Source organism: Heliangelus exortis, chromosome 1 (genome assembly GCF_036169615.1).
Source record: "Heliangelus exortis chromosome 1, bHelExo1.hap1, whole genome shotgun sequence".
Taxonomy (NCBI): Eukaryota; Metazoa; Chordata; class Aves; order Apodiformes; family Trochilidae; genus Heliangelus; species Heliangelus exortis.
In genome coordinates, this window is record NC_092422.1 from 162,364,289 (window position 1) to 162,390,037 (window position 25,749).

The following is a 25,749-nucleotide window of genomic DNA, read 5'->3' on the forward strand; positions in this document are numbered from 1 at the left end:
AATGAAAACAGCACCTGCTGCCTCATAGAGATGGTGGGGTCACCAGAGAAGCCAGAGCCTGAGTAAGTGGACAGATCATGGGTCTCTGCCAATGGCTTCAGGCCAGGGGACACAGAGGGCACCACAGCTTGGGGGAAGGGCAAGAGAAGGGACATGCTGAGATATTCCTCTGCTCTGCTCTAGGAACAGGGAGAGACTTTCCAGAGCAGAAGTTATATTTTCAGTGACAGGTCAGAGAAAAAGAAGGGGGATGGGATTAGTGCAGTGAGCTAGAAGAGGTCTCTTTTGAAGCCATTTAATTAATTTTTTGTTTAAATTGCATTTTTCCTATGTCTGTTAAGGCTTTGCTTTCCCTGATGAGCATCCCACAGCTATAGAGTCTTGGGAACAGAGCTAGGGGTAAGCAGCAGACAGCTGCTGAGATGGAAGCCTCAGTCAACAGGGTGAGGAGAAGGATAAAGTTGCTGTGCTACAGCTGTATGTAACAGATACACCACTGAGTATCAAATTACCTGGAAGGAGGCAGATAATGATGTAAACCAAGCCAAGTTCAGCCAAATATTTTTTTCTGCTTTCACAGAGATTTGGGCCCTAGCCACCACCACCTCTTCTCTTCCAAATTAATTCTTTGAGGATTTTTCATACCCTGAGCTGAGATCACACTGTGGGAAGAGAGCATGGGAATGGTCTGTGCCTCTCAGGGCACCTGGGCACTCGCCCAGGTGTGTTTGGCCAGCATCACCTTTCAAAGGGCAAACTGCAAGAGAGGGAGCAGAAAGCAGGCTGTGTCTGAGGGGGTGTCTTTTGAGCTGACCACACGTAGCCCTTTCCCAGCCTCAGCAGATGACTCCTTACCAGCTCATTTACGTTTCTGTTTTGCTGGGGTTAGGTTGGTTTTACATCAGCTGCCGGTTTGTCCTGTTGTTTCCAGTCACTCTGTGTGGGCTGTGTATCTTCTCCCGTTCCCACTTCCCCCTCCAGTGGCCTTCAGAGCTGTAAACAAGGCACTTCTCTAGCAGCCCAAAAGCATTGCTTAACCTACCCGTGAAATGCTCTCCTCTTTCAGGTGAAGAGTGCCAGGGATGCAGAGCAATCTCATGCAAGAATTAGGGCGCCCGGTGAGCAAAAGGAATTTCTCTGGAGGGGTGTAAGCAGCCAAAACACAGATCCAGAGCCTGGTGTTTATCCAGTGTGGTGGTGCTGATGCCCTCATGCTCCTTGAGAGAAGGGCATCAGAGCTCTGAAGACCTGTCTGCTCTCTGTTATCCTGATGCTATGAACTAAGCAGCACGTTCGAACCAAAAAGTGGTGGGCAGAGATTCGGCTGCTGGTTTCTGGTTTGGGTCCCCAGAGTGGGGGAGGTCTGCAATCATGTAACACAAGCCCTGCTTAAATGACAGCTTGGGAGTGGAGGGATGGAATGCAAATCTTACTAAATCACTGAAACGTAGCAAGGTTTCCAAAGTACCCAACTTGGAGGCATAGTGAGGCAAAAACCTTCCAAGATGGTTTCAAGAAGCTGCCCTCCCGAATTAGTCCAAAGCAAGAAGAAAAAGCCATTAAAATTTTTTAAAATAATACTAAAAAAAAATTCTTTATTTTTTTTTTTAAGGTGAGAGAGATACACAGGCAGTTACACACTGAAGAGAATAACCAACAGGAGAGCAGCACTAGAACCTCCCCAGGTAAAAGACACTGGAATTTAGACAGGTGACTACGACAGCTCAGCTTTAATCAGATTGCAGTTTTATTTTCCTTCTCTTCTATGAAACTCCCAGGTTCTCTACAACAAGTACAAGTCTCTTATGACTTCCTAGGCAAGAAGTCTGAAGAACACAAAAGTATATCACAAATTTAAGCATACCAATACATCCCCTCTGTTTCCAGAGGTGAAGAAAAACTGTGTGGTAGGGATTGGGTGGTGGTAATACAGTGGCTCTGAAGAAAGGAGGGAACCAAATGTTAAGAGGGATTTGGAGTCCAACACTACCAAAAACATATAAAAGTTTATTTTATGAATACATTAAACTATTGTGCACAGCACATACATATAAAAATAGAAGCAATTTCACAAACAATTGGACAGTTTTGTATTTTTTGCAAATTTACACTCTCAATTGTGGAGTCTATGTTGAGTCAGAATATGAGGTATATTTTAGTGGAAAAAAAAATAAGTGTGAGAACTTCAGCACCATTTTACTGTGCAAAATAAAATCATGGAATTGAAATAGTTAGTGAGGTATACAAAAATCACTCTGCTTTTCCACTGTGTGTGTCTGCATCTCTGCGTGGTTGGGCAAACTTAGATTATTTAAGTACATGATTCAGTTCCAGTCAAGGCTGTTTGCTAATGGAGATGGATCAGGTCTCAAATTATTATGGGATTTGCCTGTGAAGAAGAAAACTTTAAAATAGGTGTCAGCTTCACAGGACAATCTCATGTCCAAAGTATGGGCAAGACAGGCAATGTTTTCAAAGCTTTGTAGACCATTTCATGAGTCTGTGTTAATGCACACCAAAATGAGAGAGACTTTGAAAGAGACCACCACAAGAACTGCCATTAAAATGTTTCTAATTTGGCCCTGATTTGGAAATCTTCACTTTCATGAGTTTCATTTACATATTCATGTATCCACGGAACTATTCTCTCAAAGAAATTTTTGCTTGAGAATTTGCCAGACTGTGCCCATCTTCTCTCCATAGTCTCTGTATCATGTACATTCAGCTTACAGATGGTTTGTTGTTTGGTTTTTTTTTTTCCTCTGTGCCACCTCAACAAATTTATCCTGATTTGTGTAAAATGAGTGGTGGTCTTTCTAGATCAGGTGTAAAGAAAAAGCTTGTTCTTAAGAACCAGCTCAACCCAGCAGATCATGTCCAAACACTTCTTGTAACCTGGCCTATGGTTTGTTTTCAGTCTTTTCAGTCTCAATATGTGCAAAATGGATCAGGAAGTCTGAATCTCCCTGTTTATGCCAGCTATCCCATTATTTATCAGTACTGGCAGTCATTCTGGTTTAAGAGGGAACAGATTTTATCCTATCCTAAGGACACTCACTGGCTTAAGCTGTAATCAGAAACAAACTTGTGCACCAGCATTCAAACTATGACTTCTCCTATGTTCATGTACTCCTCCATCCTTCTTCAAACTTCATTTCAAAGACAATTAGGAACATAACACAAGGATACAGGTTGCCAGCTGATGTACTTCAGCACAGCTGTAGTCTTCCTATCTGAACCTTCTAGAACTGCAGGCCAGTGGTGTTGCCTGATATCCTCCAAACTTCTCTCTGAACCACTTTCTCTGCTCAAAACATCCTGCTTTTTTCTCTTAAAACGCACATTTTTTTTCAAACTGCGGCACACGTTGTGGATGAACAAAGTGTCCCAGCTTGGCTTCTCTCTACATACTGCAAGACCAGAGAATGCAGAGCATCTCCTTTCCTTTGCCATATCCAAAGTGTCCCATTCATGTGCTGTAAGCAGTATTCCATTCTTTTTCTCTGAATTTACACCATGGTCGTTACTTACATTGAAGCAAAATAAATTCAAGTATACATTACACAAAAGGAGATGGAAAATTGTATCTTGTTCACAAAACAATTGTCTTGACAATTTTTTCAGAAAGTATTAACTGTATATACACCATTGTAGGTGTGCTCTTTGGGTGAAATCTTCTGCAGCTATAAAAGATTAGTTTTACTAGGCTGGTTTAGCCCAAGTAAGGACCAGGCCCTGACAGTGTTTCTCATGCATGTCAGAAGGCAATTCATCATGAATAGACATCTCCTGCAAATAGAATGGCATGTCAAGGCTGGACAAAGCCACATTTTGGCTGGACGTGGAAGATTATCTTGCACTCAGATGTTCACTTCTGCATCAGCACGGTCCATCTATGCTGAAAATGCTCATGCTCTGACATTGCCTTGAATCTAGTTTCAAATTTAGGAGCACAACATCAATTCAGGAATCCCAAGGCTTCTGCTAACTGACATTTATAGTGACTATTGACTTAGGGCCTCTTAAAATACTCTTTCAAAGGCACAGAGAATGTAGCTTCCTTGGTGATCTGGAAAAAGGTTGTCAAAATAGTAAGGCAAGGTTATACACCATTTGAAAGGCTTCTAGGAGAGATCTGGACAGTATTCTATACAGACCTGATCTGTTACCTTTGAAAATGATGCTTTGCAAGTGACTGAAATTGGAATTGTGGCACAAATTCCTCTGCTTCAGCCCAGAAAGGCATGCCTGTAAAATTTTATTCCTCTGTCCTTCATACCTCGGTGAGGTGTGATAGAGAAGAACCAGATATTCTTACAGCAGTAAATAGAAGAAACTTCAAAATAAAGTTTCCTAAAATCTTTCCATTGCTGGAAAATTTCATGAGTTTCAAACATTTGATAAAATACATCCTGCAGAGCAGTTCTAGTTCTTAGGAGGTGAACAAGGTTTGGCCTGAATCATCTGCATCAGCAGATGTACCTTTAAATATTTACATTCTTTTACACGTGTATGCATGTAAAGGCACCTGGACATCTAGATTGGGATGCCTGATTGATTAAAAGTGTGCAATTACATGGCTACACACTCTTACATCCCATGCCTGTATATACAGACACGTATTTATATTAAAGATGTACACATTTGAGGCGAGTCTAAACTAAGCTCACAAAACGCCAAGGGGGCGGCACTGAAAATCCTAAGCTCCAAATAGGTTTTGCATTTGGGGTGGGATCCATCTGTGATTTAACCTGAGGCCCTTCCTAAGGGAAACTGATTCAGTTTTCATTTTGTCAGCAAGTCCATGTGAGGAGACCCTGGAGAATCCATTCAGAGACAGAGGAGCTCTAGGGGAGGGGAAAGAGCTTTCTACTGTAGAAATGGTTGTGGAATTGGCACCCTAGGGATCAAAATAGATTGAGGACTTTACCAGACAAGACACAGCGTGTAGAAGGGGACGTGCAGGCAGATATTCAGGTGGAGTGAACTGCTTGAAGATCTGGTGAAGCAAAGTTATCTGATGATTTGGCCCATGATATGTAAACAGCTCACTGTGAAATATTATTATCTGAGGTAATTAATATTAATTAGTAAATAGCCTATGATTGAGTCACTCATTATCTACAGCCATTCTGTGTCTTCCCAATACTTTTTTTCATTGCACTGCAGGTTGAATTTTTTTCTCTGTTCAGCACCAAAGGAGGCACACAGCCACGTAAAATTTGTACAGAGTAGAAGAGAAGCAGCATCATATTACATATGCTATGTGATGAATCTAGTACAAATACTTTTATCCAAATATACACATACATATATAGATTTTTTTTTTTTCAATGAACAATATAAATACTTTACCTGGGAGATTATTCCCATGTGCAAAATGAAACAGTCTTTCCTGGGGTTTAATCTTCTGCTTTGCTCATGTTCATATCCTTGGTAAAAAGTGGGTCACTGTCATAGCAGGAGAAACCTTGTTTCCTCTCTTCACTCTCCCATGTTTACTGAGTGCTATGTAAGCACCAGGGTAAGCATTTGATTCATATGCATTGTAGTTATTGGGCAGCAAAGTTTCTTTGAATTTGCACTCATCTTGGAAGACAGCCTAAAGAATGGGAAGGTGGGGTGGGGGTACAAAGGAGGTACAGTAAGTATTTTGAGAAGACACAAGTCATTTTTCTCACTCCTGCTTTTACAGAAAAACTTGCTGCACTCTGCAACAGGTGCTGTCAGGGTGACTGCATCCAACAATAAATCTCCCTCCTCAGTGCTAAGTTGGTGTCAGATGAACTCAGATGCCACCTGTCCAGATAATGGACTGTGTGCTTCCTGTGACAGATCAAGTTAATTCATCATAAATCATGGATTTCTTAATTTTATTTGCAAGAATGGTTTCTGTCAGCATCATGCCCTTTCACCCAAATGATGTAGCTTTATTTCACACCTCTCCTCTGCAGGAGGTCCTGTAATTTATAAAGAAATTATATGCTGGCTGTCAAAACCTTCAGTTCTCTTACAAGCAGCTATGTCCAAGAAGGAGTATTTTGTTGAATAAAACATTTGAAAAAGACCTCAGATCAGGAGTAGATCTTTTTTTCTTTTTAATAAGTACTGATATTATATTTAACTGATACTGAAGTATGCAACAGGAAAGATTATATCTCTTCCTATTGAATTAAATAAATCAAATGTGAGAGAGGTATCTGGGAGAGACAGTACAAGGAAAAGCAGGAGACAAAGAGCACTGACAAAATTAAGAGAGAAAGCAGAATAATTCCCTGACATCAAATGTCTGGCACAAAACCCACCGTCACTGATGTTCCATTTGGACATCTTTGTATTAACACCATTCAAAATTTGTAAGAGTTTAACTTAGGGCAACATCTTGTGCAAGGGAAAATGCACATCTCTTACAGCTTTTAAACATGTCTTTGAAAGTAAGCAAGACTGAGCAGGATAAAAATAATCAAAGGGAGCCCTGAAGTCAGACCCTGCATTTCTTTAGAAAGACCTGGTCAAGCAAAGCAGCCGAGCTTGTGGCTCTTTTTAAGTGCTTGAAATCAAATGTGAACCCTAAAATGCCACACTCATTATGTGTGTGATGAGGAATCTGTCAGATTAGTAACAGCTATGGGTCCTTCACAACGTTTGCTATGTTATTAAGCAACTGAAATGCTTTGTTGAAATTGCAGCTGTTTCAAAGTAAATTGCTTTGTTTTTTCTTAACAACAACAAAAAATAATAAAAAAAAACTAATGCAATCAGTGCCGTTCACTACTTTGTTATTGCTTATTGCTCAGAGCCAGCCCCTTTCAAACATGCTTCCTATCAAGCACCTTTTCTGCTGAATGTTAAGATTGGAGATGCCTTGCTCTTACCTCAGAAACTGCATTGCATTTAGTTGGCATAGCTAACACTTTCTAGAGGAGGAGGATGTTGGAGTGTTTCTGTATGACTCGCATATCACTGTTAATAACAATTGTTTTTTTCTCACCCTCTGGAGACTGATCTCACAAAACTGGTCCTTAAAATAACCCTGGGCATATATGCTGACTTTGTAGGGTAGACTTCCTATTTATTCTTCATGGTGGGGTTGTTTTTGGTAAGGGGAGGCATGTGGTCATAATTGTATTAATGGTACCTAGTATAGCTGGCTCTAATTGCACCCCTCCTACACACACACATGCATGCAGTCACACACACACACACACACACACACACACACACACACACACACACACACACACACTCGTGGACATACACACACACCCTACATCCCAGGCTTTTCTCTAAAAAGTTTTTTTCCCTAAAGTGCAATGCAAAAGGGAACCAACAGGGTTCAGTGTTCCTAGAACGTATGTGCAGCCCTTAGAAGAAGCCATCTAATTAATCCCTAATATTTGCAGAATACATTCATTTTCCTAGGGTTCTCTCCTAAGAAATCTTTAAAATAAGAGACCTGTAACAGCCATGGTGCTTGTCACACGAATTAACTCTGGTGACACCAGGCTGGGCAGGTAGGCTGCCTGTAACCAACAGGCTGTTTTCTCTGCTTCTAAACAGTGATTTCCAGGAGGTAAAAAACAATAAAACACCACCAAAACCATTGCAGTCTTTGCTCAAGCCTTGAAAAACTATTTGCATTTGTACTCACCGTTCCATATAGCTTCCCCTTGTTGTTCATTGCAATGAAGAGAGCACTTTTCACACCGAAGAGGCTAACAACACCTCTCTCTACAGTGGATATTTCAAAGAGACCTAAAATATAAGTTCAATAGAAGTGTTATCACAGAATTTATAGCTAATCAATTTGTTTTAAAATCCTGATGAACATGTCATATTTTCTTTATTACAATTATCTCCTTATTCCAGTATAATAAAAACACACAGAAAAGATCTTGTATTTTCCTACGTGCCATAGAATTTTAAAATAATTCTGGAAGCATAGTCATATGAATATGTATAACCTTTTTGTTCTACCAGACTCCTTTGATCTGTCAGACTCCTGGGCTCTCTAATAAGTAAATTAATTTTATCTAATATTTTATAGCTACAGAGTGTTTGTAATTGAGCGTGACAGAAGCGTGGCTTGCATTTTAAAGTCCCCCATGACATCTTAGCTGCTAAAGATTTTAGCAACTGCCCTCTACAGGAAATTCAAATCCAGAGGGATTTTCTTTTAATCTTACAGTTACAGAACAGCGAGCCCCTTCCACGACTGAGTATCCCAAAAGTACCAGACAGCTAGGATTCAAAAATCATGCACTCTGAGCTCAGCAGCAACCTCCTGAATTCAAAAGGCAAATGACAAGGTGAGGAGTGAGCAAATGCAGCAGCGAGAGAGTTTTCAACCTGGTTTGTCTTTTCCCATCCGAGCAGTCCAGCAGAGTAAAAATAAATTGCATCTAATTTTGTCTAAGCATTTGGGACACGTTTCAGCCTGGCGGCTTCGAATGTTTATTGATCCCATCGACATTTAAAAAGGCAACAGATGTAGAACACATTAATAATATCAAGTAATAACATTTGCATTCTGCGAAGGGTAGTTACGAGAGTTCACAGCAATTAAGTGACATCTATTCTATTTCATTTCTGGATGCAACTCACTGTATTGGTTTTCATTGTGAACTCCGCTTATCCTTCCGTCTGGGAGGATCTGAAGATGAAACCCGATGCCCACGTTGCAGTAAAGCCTCCGCTGCCTCTTGATTCCTAGCAAATAGTCACTCTCCCAGTTCACATCTGCCTTGTCCCCTGACATCCCAGCAATGGACCTGGACAAGAGAGACTGCCAGCCTCTTTCCAGCAATGTGCCATTAGTTCTGCTTACAACTGGATGTGTCCAAGAGATCCCGGCCAGAAAACCCAGGAGAACGAAAGCGGGCAACGTCCGGTGAGCGCCGGCTTCGCAGGACATAGTGATGAGAAGTCTTTGTGCAGTGGCCATCCGGTTCACCTCCTGGGCACGTGGTCAGAATTAATGGCCCTAAAAATACCTCCCTTCTAGTTTTTCTCTCTTCAGCATGGTGGCAGAGGCTTATTTTTGGAAAGCAAATAGAGATGGCTGACATGAAACTAAAGCCCAATAGCAGTTGGGTTGGGAGCAGAGGCAGGCCGGCAGGACTCGAAGTGGTGGGGACCATGTTTTGCAGCTCCTGCACTCTCATGGGCAGCCTCAGTTATATTTGATTGACCCATCTTTATAACGCAGAGGCTGTCCCTCCCCACGTCATCCCTCTGTGACATCAACAGCTTGCCAAAGGTAAGCCTGCCACGGCTGTAACACTAACCTGTCTCCCTACCAGCCTGGCTGAGGCTTCATGAATGCTGTCACCCAAGACTGGAGGCAGGAATGGGGTTTCATTGGCTGCTGAAAGCAAAGGAGTCAAATTGGTCAGGCAGGCAGAGACCTCACAGGCAGCTTCCTTATTTAGAGAAGAAGGTGTAAAAACAGTTCTGGACCTCATCAGTGAGCAATGAAAACTTTGCAGTCACTTCCTTGGTGGCACGATCGCTGGCTCTGTGTCAGGGCAGCTCAATCTTTGGGGAGAATTGGCTTGAAGTGGCCATTACTCTTTTATGTACATACCCAGCACCTCTTCCTATAGCTGCCCACATGCTAACAGATTGTCTGTACTCTAGAAGGAGTGCTTCTGGCTGCTTAACATGGAGGTAAGACATGTTAAAAAGAGAGGAAGCCCTGGGGCTTGCTCCCTGCTCTTTTTCTGCAAGCACATTTCTGCTGCTTGCAGTGGTGTTTCTGCTGAGCGTGGCGTGCAGGCTGGAGCACTGATCTTGCTGGGGACATCGATGTGTTATTAAGTGTTCATGCTTTTTGCTGAGGTGACTTCCAAATGATCACATTTATTTGGGGAGGGTGTGTACCTCTTGCAAGGGTGCAATTTGATTTGTGTCTGCAAGACAAGGGCTTAGGTAATGCACTAAAGAAGAGGAAAAAGGGAAATGGCCACACCCCCCCGGTGTTTCACTGTCTCTTTTCCTCAAGCCCAAATATTATCTTTTTTTCTTTTTTTTTTTTTTCAATAGTAAGGAGGTATGAGCATCCTAATTTTTTCTCCTTCCATTTGCACTGGTGCTGTTTCAGCTTATTTGGAGCTGGAGGGGTTAGACTTTTATCTTAATTATTTTACTTATCAACTCATCAGTGTGAGGAAAATGTCTGAGATGGATACAAGTATTTTTCGCCAATATGTCTGTCAGCTTTTCACACCACAGAACGTGTTTTGTCTGTGTCATTTGAGATGCCTGCACATTAATAAGGAGAGTACCTAGAAGGGTAGCTGAACTGAGCACATCAGCATGACATACAGTGTCACATTAACAGGGGTGTAACATGAGGACTTGGATACTGCAAACACTCAAGGAGGAGCACTGGGAGCCAAGGGGACACAGTGGCAGCCTTGAGACAGGTGAGTAGTTAGATTCAGTGATGTAGGAAATACTGATTAACCTCTTGAGAGAGGCTCGGATTTAAAAAGTTTGTAAAACACTAAACTAGACCCTGACTTGTGCCAGGTGACATTCCAAAGCCTCTCTGCCTTTGTTGAAGCAGCACTCAGAGCATCTTCTGCCGTTTGCTCACAATGAAAATCTTCAGACCTTCTTCTCTCATGCCTTCTGCTTCAACTCATGATTTTTCAGCTATGCAAAGTGCATGTACAATTTTTAGCAAGGAGTAATACTAGCATTTTACACCTCCTCAGCATAGCTGCAGTCTTAAGAGACTTAAGAGAGGAAAGAGCTTTGGTGGAAAACAAAGCCCAAGGTCCCTGTTGTAGTCTGAACACCTGCCCATTCCCAATGCATGTGGCACCTCTAAACACTGCCTAATCTCAGACCTATCACTGTCTGTAAAATATGCCTTGTAATATTTTTTTCCTATTGATTTCATTTTCTCCCCTGGAGAATGTTGCAAGTGTAGTTTTGCAGTTTGATCACAATTGGTGTCCTAGGAGGGAAGCCAGAACACAGGTGCCAATCAGCAGGCAAAACAGCACTTGGTGGTTTCATGGGCTGAGGGGAGGAGGGTGCAGAGCTGCCTTTCCATCCTTGGTTCTTGATCACCTTTGCATCTTTGTGTCTACTTTGTCAGGTTTCTCATAGGAAGAACATGGGCTAACAGAGCTCTAACTTGCTCTGACACACCTGCAATTGCATATTCCCACCAAGCTATTCTGATGGCCCAAGTCAAGGGAACGTTTTCTGGGATGTACCTGTCTCATCCTGGATACTCTTGGTCCTAGAATGAATATTTGATAATAGTGCAAAAAATGGGGGGAAATTCTGCCAGGTCTATGGGATGCATTGCTCTGGCTTTTAGTCAGCCCCAGTGTAAGGTGATTGCTGAGAGCTGGGGTGCTGTGATGGGCCAGGGTGGTTAGACCAGAGGACAGCCTCTTACCTGCAGTGTTTTGCTGAGCAGTGTTTTTCAGGGTGGAAGGGTGGCTAGATTGCTTGCTTACAAAAATCAGGACTTGTCCTTCTTGATATGGGAACCAAAACAAATAGCTAAAAATTGTGATTTCACTGAGACATCTGGTCCTCAAAAGTCCAAGGGACTTGGTAGCCTGGCTAAGATCAGCTCGTGAGATGAAGTCTTGCACTGCTGAGCAGTTCTGCATTGGAGCTGGAATGAGTGGAACCATTCTGAAGCCTGACCTGTGGCTAGCAGGATGCTGAGTTTCTGACTGCTAGCAAAGTGGACTGAAGATGAACTGCTATGTAAATTGTAAAGCTTCTGATTCAATTAGGCAAGGTGTATGTCCCCTAAAAATGGTCCCATTCTGGTTAAACTTGTCTCCTTGGTCTATGAAATAATGGTTTCCAGAAAATCTTTTGATATTCAGGTAGTGTGCTGTCCTGGCTTCATGTAAACAGTCAGATTTGGAGGGCATGAAAATAGCATTTGTTGTAAAATAAATCCTGTGAATTCCAAAATGGTAAAAATTTTCAAAATATATTTCAGCAATCAACTTCTGCTCACTGAAAATCTTGAGACTCAGGATGACAGTGCTTACTGCCCAACTCAAGTAACATGTTTTCATTGTCAGTATTTTAGTACAGTATTAAAATAAACTCCTTTGGGAACATGGCAATACAGATCCACTTTCAGATAGTCTAGGAAAAGCCATGCAGGTGAGCAGTAAGATGATATGGATGCAGAGCACATCTTTCAAAAATGCATTATGACTTAGGGTCCTACATTCCAGTTGCAAATCTCTGAAAAGTCTCTCCATATTTTAAGGCCTGGCAAGAGCAATCCTTCATTAAAACACAGAAGGGCAGACTAAAATTGTTCACCTTGCCTATGCTGAAGACCCAGTCTGTTGGTAGAACAGGGGAGAAAGGAGATTTTCAGGTGACTGTTGTGGCATTGCAAGTACCATAGGCTCTGGATAACTTGCATAGAACTCTAACCCAAGTGTGACCACGAAGCCCTGCCAACTATCTTTAAGCTAACTGGGTTTTTTTACCAGCATGTAGAGATTTGTAACAGAAATAGTAGGACTGTTGTGAATGAAACATGAATCACAGTGGAAAAGCAGCAAAAAAAAAATTATAGAGCAAAGGTTGCAGGTATTCCCTGTATTGATATCCAAGGACTCAGGTAGCTTTTGCCCAGGTAGCCAAGAAGGCCAATGGCATCCTGGCCTGTATCAGGAACAGCGTGGCCAGCAGGTCCAAGGAAGTGATTCTGCCCCTGTACTCAGCACTGGTGAGGCCACACCTCGAGTTCTGTGTCCAGTTCTGGGCCCCTCAGTTCAGGAAGGATATCGAGGTCCTGGAGCAGGTCCAAAGGAGGGCAACCAAGCTGGTGAAGGGACTCCAGCACAGATCCTATGAGGAGAGGCTGAGGGAGCTGGGGCTGTTCAGCCTGGAGAAGAGGAGGCTCAGGGGAGACCTCATCACTCTCTACAACTCCCTGAAAGGAGGGTGTAGCCAGGGGGGGGTTGGTCTCTTTTCCCAGGCAACTCTCAGCAAGACAAGAGGGCACGGTCTCAAGTTGTGCCGGGGGAGGTTTAGGTTGGATATTAGAAAGAATTTCTTTATGGAGAGGGTGATCAGACATTGGAATGGGCTGCCCAGGGAAGTGGTGGATTCTCCATCCCTGGAGATATTTAAAAAGAGACTGGATGTGGCACTCAGTGCCATGGTCTGGTAACTGCAGCGGTAGTGGATCAAGGGTTGGACTTGATGATCTCTGAGGTCCCTTCCAACCCAGCCAATTCTATGATTCTATGATTCTATGACTCAACTGATAGTCAATAAAAATGGGAAATATTGAGGAGTGTGTTGTTGGCATCAAGACTAGATTGGATTAAGGTCACAATATAGATGACAAATCAGCAGAAAACCTGAGCTCTGGTAGCAGGAAGGTGACAAAAAGGGCTGTAGCACATTGTATTTGTTATTCCTTTTTCTGTTATCTACCAGAGGCAGATTTGTAGCCCTACATGTACTCAAAAATGAATAAAGAAGCCAATTAAGATAGCAACCTTGCTTAAGACTCTTGGAGGCTGAAGCATGCAAGCTTCTGAAGCAAAAGTATCACCTCATTACAACTACTGATTCCTAAAGCATATAAAAGACCTGCTCAAACCAAGTTTGTTATTACCAGTGAAAAGGAACCCAAGATACATAAATGAAGAATTAGCTGGGGATCCCCCTAATTCTCTGTGTCCACATAGGCCTCTTGGGCACGTGCATCTTGGTTCACTTATATACAAGGGTAAGAGAGTGAGCAACTTAAGCAATTTGCAATTCTTCTATAAGGGCTATCACTGGCTTATCACATATTAATATCCTACATGCAGGCAGAAACAACAGAACATATTCCTGCTTTTTTTTTTTTTGGAGGGAAGAAGGTGAGGAGGGGAAAATAGTTTGCTTGGAAAAAATCTTGGTGTACTGCTTATTCATGGTAAACTCATATTCTGAAGAGAGTATGTCAAGCATAGATTTTACATCAAATGTACCCATCTTTTTCTCTTGAGACATTACCACAGAATTTAATTCATAGAGACACAGAGTTATTTTGTGGTATTTGTGCACAGACAGAGTTGTGGGCAAATCTTGCTCATAATTACACAACCACAAAGCCCTTGCAGCAGAACTGTTCAGAATGTACCACGAGGTAACAGAGCAGACCTTGCATCCTTTATCTGTACCATTTTCTGCACAAGATCTGTCCTAGGCTTATGCCTGTTTAAAACCCAGAGGAAGGAAGCCTTCTGGGAAAGGAAATTGTGTTTCAACTTCTATTCTAGGATCTGGGAGAAGAAGGGAGCTTGAATAACCTACAGAAGGAGTTGAGTGAGAAGAGGAACAGCCAGAGCTGCTATTGATTGCACTGACTCCCCTACGGAGCTCTTTCCAGAGGAGATGGAAGGAGATTTGGAGCTCTCTGGAACTGCAGAAAAATCCTTCAGTGGTGTCAGTGAGAGATGTACTTTAGTGCAGCTAACTTTCTGGTCCTTCTCTATTTGTGGCACAGTAAAATCCTGCCAAGAACAGGTCTGAGGTGGCCATGTCTGCCTCTGAATATCTTATACTGGTTGCAATCACTGTCATAAGACAGAATAGTGACTCCATTGTGGACCTGTGGGTTTTCAAGCTGGTGTTCTGCACACCAGCCCACACTGCCTCTCTCATCACCTCCTCATCTGTTCCCACTCTGCAAGGACAGGCAGTTCGAGGGCAAAATACTGAGCTTAAAAAAAAAAAGAAGTGATAGCCAACAGCCCCCACAGAGATCTGTTGAGTCATACTTATTAGAAGAGTGGAATGACACAGAGCAGATTTAATTTGATTTTAGTTTTTATGGTTTTCTCATTATGGCAGGAACAGGGAGACAGCAGGAACAGGCATGCTAACTGCCCCATTTAGGTAGCATCATTAATAGGAAAGCAAAAATAGCACAAGTATCTTGGTTTTGTTGGTGATCATGATGAGGTTTTGTCCAAGAGGCCAGCTGTCCAGATCTCTGGGTGACTGTGGAAGCCATCTAGATTATTTGCTGTAATCCAATATAGAATGTTAAAGGCAATTTTGCCATTTGCCAGGTAACTGTGTCTTCCTTGTGTTGTGTACCATTAGCTCAGCTGAGGATTTTCTTGTACATTTCAGTTCTTCATCTGTTGGTCTTGATCTCTCCTCAAATTTCAGGGGAGAATTCTGAATTCTGGGTCTTTTGTGAAGTCATCTGAAATCTTGGTTTTGCCTAGTGTTTTTCCTGCAGAGCAGGCAACACTGAGGGTCTAAAGCTCATAATACAGATTTTATGGATTTCTTGCTTTCCATAGAAGGGACTCTGCCTTTGACATCTTCTGTCCTCTTCCTCCACAGTCTTCCCATTCACCCTGCAATACTGGTGAGGGGAAAGAAGGTAGGAAGATGCTGGGTACATAGATCCTGCATCCCTGAATCCTGACCACAGCTACCTGAGGGGTAGAAGTGAAACTCCTCAGATCCCTGCTGCTTAGGGAGTATGATTCAATCTTCACATGGAATACAAGAATTGAACCAAACAATAAGAGATGTTTCTAGCACACAACTGGGTAGCCCACTGGTCCCCAGAAGGTGAGAGAAAGGAACACTACTTCATGTTCTGGCTACACTCGCTCTGTCTGAAGTCTTCAAAAACCTTTAAGGCAGACAGGTGTGTAACCCTTGGTATGTTCCTCTTCTCCAGAAGAAGGCTGAGTGAGTTACTGCAAAATGAGGGCAAAAGGGGTCAATATGCAGGGCCTTCCACCATGAGAGGAGAGTAGAGAACAGCCTGGTTCTGGAAAAAAAGAGTGCTTTAGGAGACCTGAGGTGGGAAACCGCTTTGTAGTCGTGGCACCACTGTGAAGATACCTATATTTCCGTGGGTCTACATGCAACAAGGCTCTAAGCTTGCAGTACAGTCAGTGGGGATGTAGTTAATACAATCAAGGAGCACAGTAACTCACCCAGCTCACCATCCAGGAGGCATCTTCTTCAGAGTGAGCTGAAGCACTCTCAGGACTTCCAGCCCTGAAAATTCTATCATTCTATGACTCCACTACCTTCCTTGACAAGCTCTGTGTTTCACAGGCACTGAGACACATGGAGACACCTAAATGTCCAGTCTTTGACTCTGGAGGCAAACCCAAACCTACCTGGCAATAGAGCAGCCGACCGCAGGTTTTGGATCCAGCAGCATCTCCAGTGACAGTGTCTGCTTGGAAACCTCCTGCACCTCTCTCCCAGTGGCACAGACACTTTTCTCAATCAAAGTCTGAAAAGCCATCTCAAATCCATGACCTGAAGGCCTGCAATCTCTTCAGGCAGGTGTCTCCATATCCTGGCTGCAGTATACTCATGTTTTGGAGACTGAGGGGTGTTTCAAAGACCATGTTCCTTTGGTTTGTAGTAGAGAATTTGCACACCAGCTACATAAGGGTGAGTGGAGAGTGGCTGCACAATGTGCCTCATCCTCACCCTGCTTGCAACCAGATCTGCACTTGGGAGAACTTTAAAAAAGACATCAAAATTGAGGCTGAACTAATCCATGAAGGGTTTTGGAAATCCCTGGCTTGTGTCATCAGCTTCATGTGCTTTTCATGTGACTCAGGGCTAGGTTCTAGGGATACCTGGCCAGAAGGAAATCAGGGACACAAATCTCATCAGCAGCCACCATCCGTAAGCTAAGTCATGCTTTGAATATTTTGTGGAGCCAGAGGAAGAAAAACAGATTCTCCTAATTCTTTATGTTTCTGAAATTAAATTGCAGGAGGCACAGGATTCCAACACCCTATCATACCCATGGCAGGTTTTGCAGGCTTAGCCTGTGCCTGCCCATTGCAAAAATACCTTGTTTCTTCCTTGGGTGTTTCAACATTGTTCTGCAGTGTGCCCATCACAGTATTGCATGTACAAAAAAAGCAACCATGTAATAGGTCATACAAGGAGGAAATTGCACTGTTAATGATGTTACTGAAGAACCCATCATGTCTTCTCCTGCCCTATCCCATTAATCTTCTCTATGATTCCCTAACTCCCGGAGTAACTAGTGAGTCAGAGTCACAGAAAGATTTACATTTTAAGAGACCTGGGGAGCTCATCAGGTTCAATCTCCTGCTACAAGCAATGCCAACTCCAACTCCAAAGCAAGGGCAGGTTGCCCAGTTAAATTCTCAATCTCATGAGGCAGTGGCAAGAAGAGGACTGCTCCACAAGGGAAACGAAGCCAGATCAGGAAAGTGCCTTCAGCCAGGACACTGTCCCAGGTCCAAGTCCTCATCAGCACCAGAACTAGATGAGCAGGGCAAGGGTGCTGGTACTACCAGCCCACAAAGGCAAAGTCAGGTCCCAGCTCAAACAAGGAAATCCAAACAGCATCCCTTGGGAACCAGTCTGGGATCAGAAACACCTATACTGAAGCTTAAGACACAGCTCTAATATTAAAGGAAGCTCCTGGAGCAATGGGAAGAGGGTGAAGTTTGGAGGGAGGGCATAGGTGGGGCTGTAGGGAGCAATTACAGCCCCCTGGTGTACTTCAGGCTCTGAAAAAAAAGTGTCCTCAGAGACTGGAGTTCCTTACCCTCTCTGGCTGCCCATTCTGGTGCTGCACCACTCTTAAGGATAAGTATTTTTTCCTTATAGAAATTTGTCCTTAAAATTGTCAAAAAGATTTGATGCTTCAATCCCTGGGAGCATAAACCAGACAGCTGTCAACTTGAACTTTTCAATGGCTCCAAAATGTCATTTTAGCTTAAAGATGGAGCTGTTGTTTTCCTTTCATGTGGTGCTTTATGAGAACCTCTATAAATAAGGCGAGTGGGAGTGGGAGGGTAAGGGAGTTTTGTTTTGTTGTTGGTTAGTAAAAGTTCATTTAGTATAAGCTGACTCCCAGGACTGATCAAAAAGGTCCTGAGGCTAAACTGGGTATGTAAGAGTAGCAGTACATTTTTCTTTCCATTTCTGAAAATACGCATAAAAAATAATCTATTCTCGTCGCAAGAGGTCTACTAAAGCTGAAGATTGCATTCTCATAAGGCTACCTATATAGATGGCTAAATCTCTGAAATTCATCCAAAGAGAAAGTTTACTGGCTAAATGAAGAAATGGGGCCACTTCAGAAGTGATCTACGTTCTGGCCAGATTTGCAGGCTAAAGCAAATAGGATGAGTTTTCATAAGTAAATGCAGTAATTCAGGTTTTGTTTCCACATCTCCTTTTCTAGACAAGAGAAAGAGACTAGGGGAATTTTAAGCTCCTCAGCAGTAGTGTGAGTAATAACAGCAAAGGGGGCTCAAGCTATGCCACAGAGTATCAAGGAGCTCCAAATTTGCATCGACCTCGTAAGGGGCCAGGAATGTTAGATAACGGACCTGTTTAAGGCAATATACCTGATAAGACCTAGTTCTGCAAAGGAAGATTAAGAGAGAAAGTCTGCCCAGGAAATGGAGAAAAAGGAAGAAGAATAGCAAAACCACATCGTTCTGAGACAGAAAAATGATGATGTGGTATTCAAAGATACAAAAAGGCACTGGAAGGACTTTTGCGGGCGTATGTGAGAGAATTTTTCTTGGAAATGGTGAGGAGCCCGTTGCATGCAGAGGCATGTGGGAAAAATATAGAGATGGTTAAAATGTATAGAGCAAACACTAAAAAATACATGGAGAATAGGAAGCTAGGAAGTTTATGGCTTGCTTCATCAAGGACCAAAGTTATGTGGCAAGTGGCTGGGATCAACCAGTACCTAAATTTTGGCAAGTTGCATTTCTGGAGTCTGTGGTCGTTGGCTCCTGTGGAATCTGGGACTGCTCACACACTCAAAATTAGGCACAACCTGCTGCAGATTGCTGAACTGGCCTGACTTACAGCAGCAAATATAGGCACAAGTAAAAGCAGTATTAAGATTAGAACATTCAGGAGCAGTGGGTGTAAAATAAGCAGAGTTAATGAACCTCTTCTTGGTATCAGTGTTAGAGAAGAGGCAAAGAAGACAAGATCGCCTACATCTTAGTGCAGCAACAGGATTAGTAAAGAGATTATGAATAGAAACTTAGAGAAGCTAAAATATGGAATTAAAAACATGGAAGTGAACCATAAGAGCTCTGGTCTTTCTATGAGACTTGCCCAGTTCTTGTGGAAAGCTGTTATAGCTGCACTCTGTTAGTGTCTTCTGTGCTTGAAGAAGGGATACATTTATGATGTACCTGCAGAGTTCAAATTGTATGAATTCTCCACGGGAGGATGACAGACTAATATCCCTGGTGACATCCAGGAACTTATTCAAAAGGCATTTTTCTGAGACAAATGAAAATGCTTTTCCTTTGCTGAGAGGCTAAAAGCTCTAAAATGCTACAAACAGCTTAGCAATACCTTGATTGCAAGTTGCTGAGGGCGTGTCCTTCAGCATCTCCTTCAACATCTTCAATATCCTTCAGCTCTCTGTGAATTCTCCTGGCTGTCTGCTGGATTTGGTCCAATTTGTTGACTTCTCTCTTGTGCTGGGATGCCCAAACTGTGCATAAAACACCAGATACAGCCTCACCTGTGGTAGCTACAGAGCAGTAATTGCTTTCCTTGACCCTTGATCTTCTGGCTACACTTTTGCTAATGCTGCTCAGTACATAGTTAGCTTTCCTCATCTCAGCTGCTGGTTTATGTTCAGCTTGCTCTCCAACAGAATTCTCAGCTTCTTCTAAAAGCAAAACTGCTCTCCTACCAGTCAATGCCCAGCCTATATTATTGCCAGCAAATATGTCCTTCCCAGGGCCGGGGCTTTACATTTCTTAATGCCAGACTGCATGAGAGTCCAGTCAATCCATTCCTCCAGCTTTTCAGGATCCAGCTGGATGCCAGCCCTATCCTCACTGGATCAACTTTTCCTACAATTTGTTGTTGCCAACAGCAAACTTGCTGACTAAAGTGAACTAATCTGATGCTAGTGATGGTTTCTTCCTCAAATACCTACTACATTTATGCAGCATCTTGTTTCCACTCTCCAAATTATTATTCATTGTGATATTTGTACTGTGTGGTCATCCCACATAGCACCTATAGTAAAAACATAACAGAAAAAAGGGGTCAGGTTATTTTTGGATAATAACTCATTCTTTAATCTCATATTTTTTAATACCCTCATTTCCATCTGTGGATGATTCTAGATGTTTTGCTAATTGTCCATGACTGTACAATACATTGAACTTGACTGAACCTTTCCCAAAAGGCCCAACCAAAGACAAGGAGGGGATCAATAAACCCAATCTTAATCATGTTTATTATAATGGTTGTTGGGAAATATTTTTTAATGCCTGCAAGTCCCATTTTCAGGAAGGAAGCCACCTCTCTGTGTCAAAATATCCTCTGTTCCCTGTGCATCAGTACCAGTGCCTTTTTTCAGACTGGAGTCTGGGGGCTGTTGAAGAGCTGTCTGTGAGCAGCCAGAACATCAGTGGTCTCCCTCCCAATATTATGCAGGTTTGCAAGTTTCTCTGTTTCAAGACACGCCTTTCTTGCCTTAAAATGATAATTTCTTATACTTACTCTGATATGAAAGTAGCAAATCTGAGCACAAAATAAGTGCATTGTATGTAAGGCTGCAGCCACCTTGTTAGTTCTTCATCAAGAACCACAATGTAAGGTATTTGTTGTGATGGGTTTTAACATATGGAAGATCAAGATCAGATTCCTAAAATATTCTGAAAACCAGTTATAGCTTTAACAGTGACTGTGGTTAAATATAAAACCGAAGTAATTTGTTCTATTAAAAAGTCAGAGTCTTATTTTTATCGAGTGATGTTATGAGGGCATGTTCTAAATGAGCCAAAAGCTCTCGAAGCACTATGAGCTTCAGTTCAGCAATTTTTAATTGGCCAATCAAGTTGCTGTGGCTGCTTTGTGCATTTTGTTAGCATAGAATTTTTCCTGTGACACTGACCAAATCAGGCAGACTCTGGAAGATAAAACATTTGAAGAAGATGTAGGCAAGGAAAACCTAAGAGCTGAACAATAACAGCGAGTTTATTTTTCACCTGCAAAGGTGAGTCTCATTTGTCAGGTTGTAATGGGCACACAGTGGTGGAGTCTCCATCCCTGCAGGTGTTTAAAGAAAGGCTGGATGTGGCACTTAGTGTCATGGTTTAGCCAATGTGGTGGTGTTAGGTCATAGGACTTGATGATCTCAGAGGCCTTTTCCAGCCTCAATAATTCTGTGATTCTGGGAATACTAATTTTTCATGGGGTACATTATATTTCATTTATACAATGGCAGGAGATGGTGTGGGAGGATGAAAAGCACTTCTGAGGATATTCTGAAAAGAAACTCATTACAAAGACCAAAAAAGAAAACCACTGGGGCAGATAAGATTAAATGTTTGGGTACATTGCCTGAAGCTAAGTGCTGAAGGCAGGAGGGAGAAAGTTACTTAAGTAGTATTTTATACGTAACGCTACTGTTCCAGTAGGTTCTTTATTGCATTATTATTCCAAGCCCTCTTCACTTCCTCTGTGCAGCAAATGCTGTCTAGCTTTGGCAACAGCAGTTTTCCTATTCTATGCATGATAAAAAGGGGGTGTATAAGACACACACCTAACACATCTCTAACACATCTCTGCTTGACATTCATCTCTTCTTGACATTCATCTCCAGGCAGCCGGAAGCTGGAAGCAGGAAATCGATGGCTTGGGCCTCGTGATCCCTCAAATTTATACTGAGGATGACGTATATGGGATGGAACACTCTGTTTGGTCAATTCTGGCATCTATCTTGTCCGTTCCTCCCCAGAGGAGGGCTGCAGGTGGGACCTCTTTATGTTTTCCTCAGAGCTGAGCAGTGGCCTTGGCTCTGCACACCAGTCTCTAGCAGTAACTATAAACATCAAGTGTTATCAGTCCTAGAAGCACACACTGTCTGAGAAACTTGCTGTTAATTTCAGCAAGTACAACTACTTACAGGAGACTTAGCTGAAAGCAAAAGTACAAGGCAGAAAATCACCTTTATCCTGGCCCAAACCAGGACACTACCACACACTCCTCCGCATGCACAGGCCCAGCTTAAGCTTGCACCGCTAATGATGAGATGCAACTATTCCAAGCACCCTTTAACCAGAATGAGTATTCCATGCAGGATTAAAGAAGAGTTTGTCTGATGCACACGAGACAGGAGGTATGGAGCAGGGTCAAGGCAAGCATGTAGCAGAGCTCTGGAATTCCCTTTTTGATCAAACAAGCAGTGAGCATATGTTCGCAGCTGGAATGCGCGCTCAACTTACTTTAGAGGAGTTTCAGCACTGACCTTTTGCTGCATTCCTCCAGCAGCAGTAAAATGGTTCTGCTTAAGTAAACTGACATATACCACGTGCAAAGCCAGCTGTCTTCACCAGCCCACCATTTCTACTACTGTTACAAAAAGCCTGAAGGCATGGGAATGCTGTAATGTAATACGTAATAACCTCTCACGGAAATCGCATTGTGAAAAGTAATTGTGCCCGTGGCACAATAAAATCCACCTTGAGAAACTGGTTTCAGAACTGGCCACATGTTAATGGGTCCTAGATTGCTGTGCTTTATTACTGTCTGGTTGACACAAACACAGGAAGTTAAAGCCTCTTACACCATCTCCTGCTGAACCCTGTTGCCATCTCCAGCCTGACCCATCCTTACCTCTCTTTGGTTGCTTTGTGCTCGCCCTCATTGTTCTTGTTCTGCTTTGTTTTTCTAAGTGTCTGGCAGGTCTGGGCTGTGTATGACTCTACTGTAAAAATCCAGATGGTTTATGGAGCAAGTGGGTGATCTGCCAGGCAGTTATTACAGGGCAGAATGCTTCTCCACAGAGCTACTTGTGACACCAAGCTCTGCCACCAGTGCAAGCAGAACACAGGGAAAGAGCCAGACTGTGCCCTTACAGTGTGGCATTGCACTGACCAAAGATTTCCCAGACAGTTTACAATTCCAAGTACCCCTATTTAAGAGATGTGTTGAAATTCAGACACGTGGGCTTGGCTTTCAGAAAGAGCTGAATATCCCCCATCTGAAAGGCAAACTGCTTGAGTATCCATCTGAATTTGGATGCTCAAAAATGAAGATATCACTTGGGTTTTGGGTAGCCAGGAGAGAGCTTTCCTTTATGTGCATGGCCTGAGCTTACCTGAACTCACAACTGAATGCACCTTTCTCCATAAAAATGCAGAAAATAAAATACAAATGATGCAGATCCAACATGTACTATATATAGCCTGCACTGCCACATTCTTGATGCCTTTTTTGATGGGGGGAGGGTGGAATGAGAACCCTGGTGAATGAGAAGGTCAGTCAGGAAAAATCCAAGGGTTCTTTTTCCCTTTTTAAAATACTCCCATAGTAATCAGGGTGCTGTCTCCACTGCCCTGCTTAATTAAATACCTCAGCCTCGACTGAGTTTTCTGCCCACTGCCATGACATCAACTGAAAGATTTATCCCCTATTGCTGCTGGTTGCTGCTGCCTTTAACACAGACAGAGGTGGGGCAGTTTTTACAGGTGAACTGAGCAGCACTTCTGACCCACCTCGTTTTTTCTACAGAGCCTCAGGGAACATCTGGGGAGAGCATTTCAACCAAGGGAGGTTGCAACCTTCAGCAGAGTGGGGGGCATCCAGGGTGGGCAGCTGCAGGCAGTCACCCCCTGAGCAGGCAGAGCTGAAGTGGAGAATGAGGAGGGGGCAGAACTCCTCCATTCTTCCAGCCTCCTTCCTACTCCCAAAGTGTTTGCTTCCACACACATGCTCAGCACTGTAAAGTCTGATTTGCTGTGGGCTGAATCCAGAGCCTGCTCAAGCTCAGGAAGAGAAGCAGAGGAGCATTGGGAATGGCAGCAGCCAGCAGAGTATGTACATCATCTACTGTAGCCAGAAGGGAATGCTAAAGGACACCTGCAAAGACCACCAGATTCAGGACTGTCTTTCAGGTCTGGATTTGTAACCCCAAAGACCTTCTTGAGGCTAGGCACCAAAGAAGTAGGAAGGTCAGCCTGCTTTTTTCTGCCATGGCAGGGATGCTCTATAGTTGTATGGTGTGTCAGCACATCAGAGTATATCAATCTCTTTGAAGCAGGAAAATCAGATTACAGGCCCAGATTATTAGCCTGAAGATGGTCAGGTCCACATATCTCTTAAGTACAGCTTGACCATCAAGGGAAAAGATTGCTTTAAAAAGCCAGGCTTGGCTGGAATGAGGGATGAATGAGAAAGAAACCACCACTCTTGGCACATGTCCCAGAAGCAAGAGGACAAGTGGATGGGGCATGTGTCCTCACTGCAAGGCAGGTGTGCTACCAGGATGTCTGAAAGCCTTATGTGAAGCTTAGTCCACACATTCAGAAAGACATTTAACCTGGTGTTCCTTTGTCATTGGCCAGGCTCAAACCATGACACCTGTCTTGGAAGCACTACTGAATACTGAGGCTGTTGTGGATAGAAGTAGAGTGAGGAACAACACCCTTAGCCACAAAGATGTTGCCTATTGTAATAAAACCTTATTTAAGCGCCACTTAAATAGGAGCATAACTTTAAGTTATGCTTGATGTCTGCATGATGTTGACATGTCTGCAGTTAGACAAAAAATTGTTTTCTGAATTAGGGCCCTGCACACTTGTGTTGTAGTCATAAGTAAATTGGTTGTCCACCTTGATTTTGCATTTTGTATATATGATGGGTCTGATTTATTTCAGCTGTGATAAAGAAGAGCTGTAAGTTCTTCAGCAGTACAGAAAGATGTCAGAGCTTTTGGCAGCTGGAGGATACCAGAGTGCAGGGCATTGTTGAATCCAGCCCAAATCCCATGGATGCTGCTACAGCTCCCTAGTGCCAGGTCTATAGCATGTACTCTCAGTAGCCATACGTATGCACAATATAGACATACAGACATATCTGCCTGGCCAGTCCTAAAGATCAACACCAGCAAGTGACACAGCACTCAACCAAATGCAAACAGTGCCAATGGCCTCATCCTGTTACCTTCCCTGACTGATAGGGATGAAAGGCAGAAGTGGAAAATACATGTACATGTATGTATATATACATAGACATATACACACACACATACATATATGATATATGTATCCTTCCAGCAGCTGATGTACTTTCAAACACTCAATCTGTCCAGTAACTTCCCCCCCAGCTTCAATCTCCCTTGGCATTTGGACATATGAGCCTGAGTCCTGCAGACCTGCAGATCCACATGTGCCCTGTGGATCCCCCCTATAACTGGACTGACATGTTAGGTGTCTCCAGCATCTGGACCAGGACCCGTGGCTTCCCTGTCACCTTACACACAGACAGAAACCAACAAGCCTCCCCAGTAGCTTTCCTACCAGCTGACCCACAGGTGCCACAGTCCCTCCAGTATTCTGTATACTGACCACCAACCTGTTGACATGCAACTGTCCCCTTTTCACCTCTTATCCCTCTGTATTTTCGTGCTTGTCCCTCCCCAGTCCACCTTGATCCCTCCCTCCTCACCTCTGGTCCTTCCCATAAATGTCCCATAATATTACTTGTGTGATCCCAAAATGCTTTTTCCCCAGGATGCCCTATTGAGTCCCACACCCCACAGGCAGTAAATCCCTCTCAGGCTGCACAGTGATGGGCAGAGAGCTTTGCCATCACTCATCTGGTGTGTCTCACACCTAGACAATGGGGCTGACCATCCTCAGCAATAAATACCTACTTACTTTAAAATAAACACAAGGAGAAAATCTAGAAAATGGTGTTGCCTGCTTC

At 43.1% G+C, this 25,749-nt stretch overlaps 1 protein-coding gene and 1 long non-coding RNA gene across 2 annotated transcripts; one reads left to right on the top strand and one right to left on the bottom strand.

Annotated features, from left to right (window-relative positions):
* Positions 1-1,987: 1,987 nt before the first annotated feature.
* FGF6 (fibroblast growth factor 6) lies at positions 1,988-9,183 on the bottom strand. The gene is made up of 3 exons (XM_071733418.1): positions 8,605-9,183; positions 7,652-7,755; positions 1,988-5,602 (listed from the first exon to the last, which is right to left on the bottom strand). Exons 1-3 carry the CDS (start codon positions 8,942-8,944, stop codon positions 5,426-5,428), a joined length of 621 nt encoding a protein of 206 aa, XP_071589519.1. The 5' UTR covers positions 8,945-9,183; the 3' UTR covers positions 1,988-5,425.
* A 28-nt stretch (positions 9,184-9,211) lies between these two features.
* LOC139791326 (uncharacterized) lies at positions 9,212-22,627 on the top strand. Its single transcript, XR_011723877.1, has 3 exons — positions 9,212-9,669; positions 10,343-10,427; positions 22,121-22,627. It is a non-coding gene; the product is annotated as an uncharacterized lncRNA (long non-coding RNA).
* Positions 22,628-25,749: the final 3,122 nt, after the last annotated feature.

What these genes read in the sequence shown, in the direction of transcription:
- FGF6 (XM_071733418.1), bottom strand. Translation starts at nt 8,944, where the DNA reads ATGGCCACTGCACAAAGACTTCTCATCACTATGTCCTGCGAAGCCGGC. An exon ending in TCACAATGAAAACCAATACA is followed by an intron (nt 7,756 to 8,604) that starts GTGAGTTGCATC and finishes CTTATATTTTAG; the next exon opens with GTCTCTTTGAAATATCCACT. An exon ending in AGGGGAAGCTATATGGAACG is followed by an intron (nt 5,603 to 7,651) that starts GTGAGTACAAAT and finishes CCCATTCTTTAG; the next exon opens with GCTGTCTTCCAAGATGAGTG.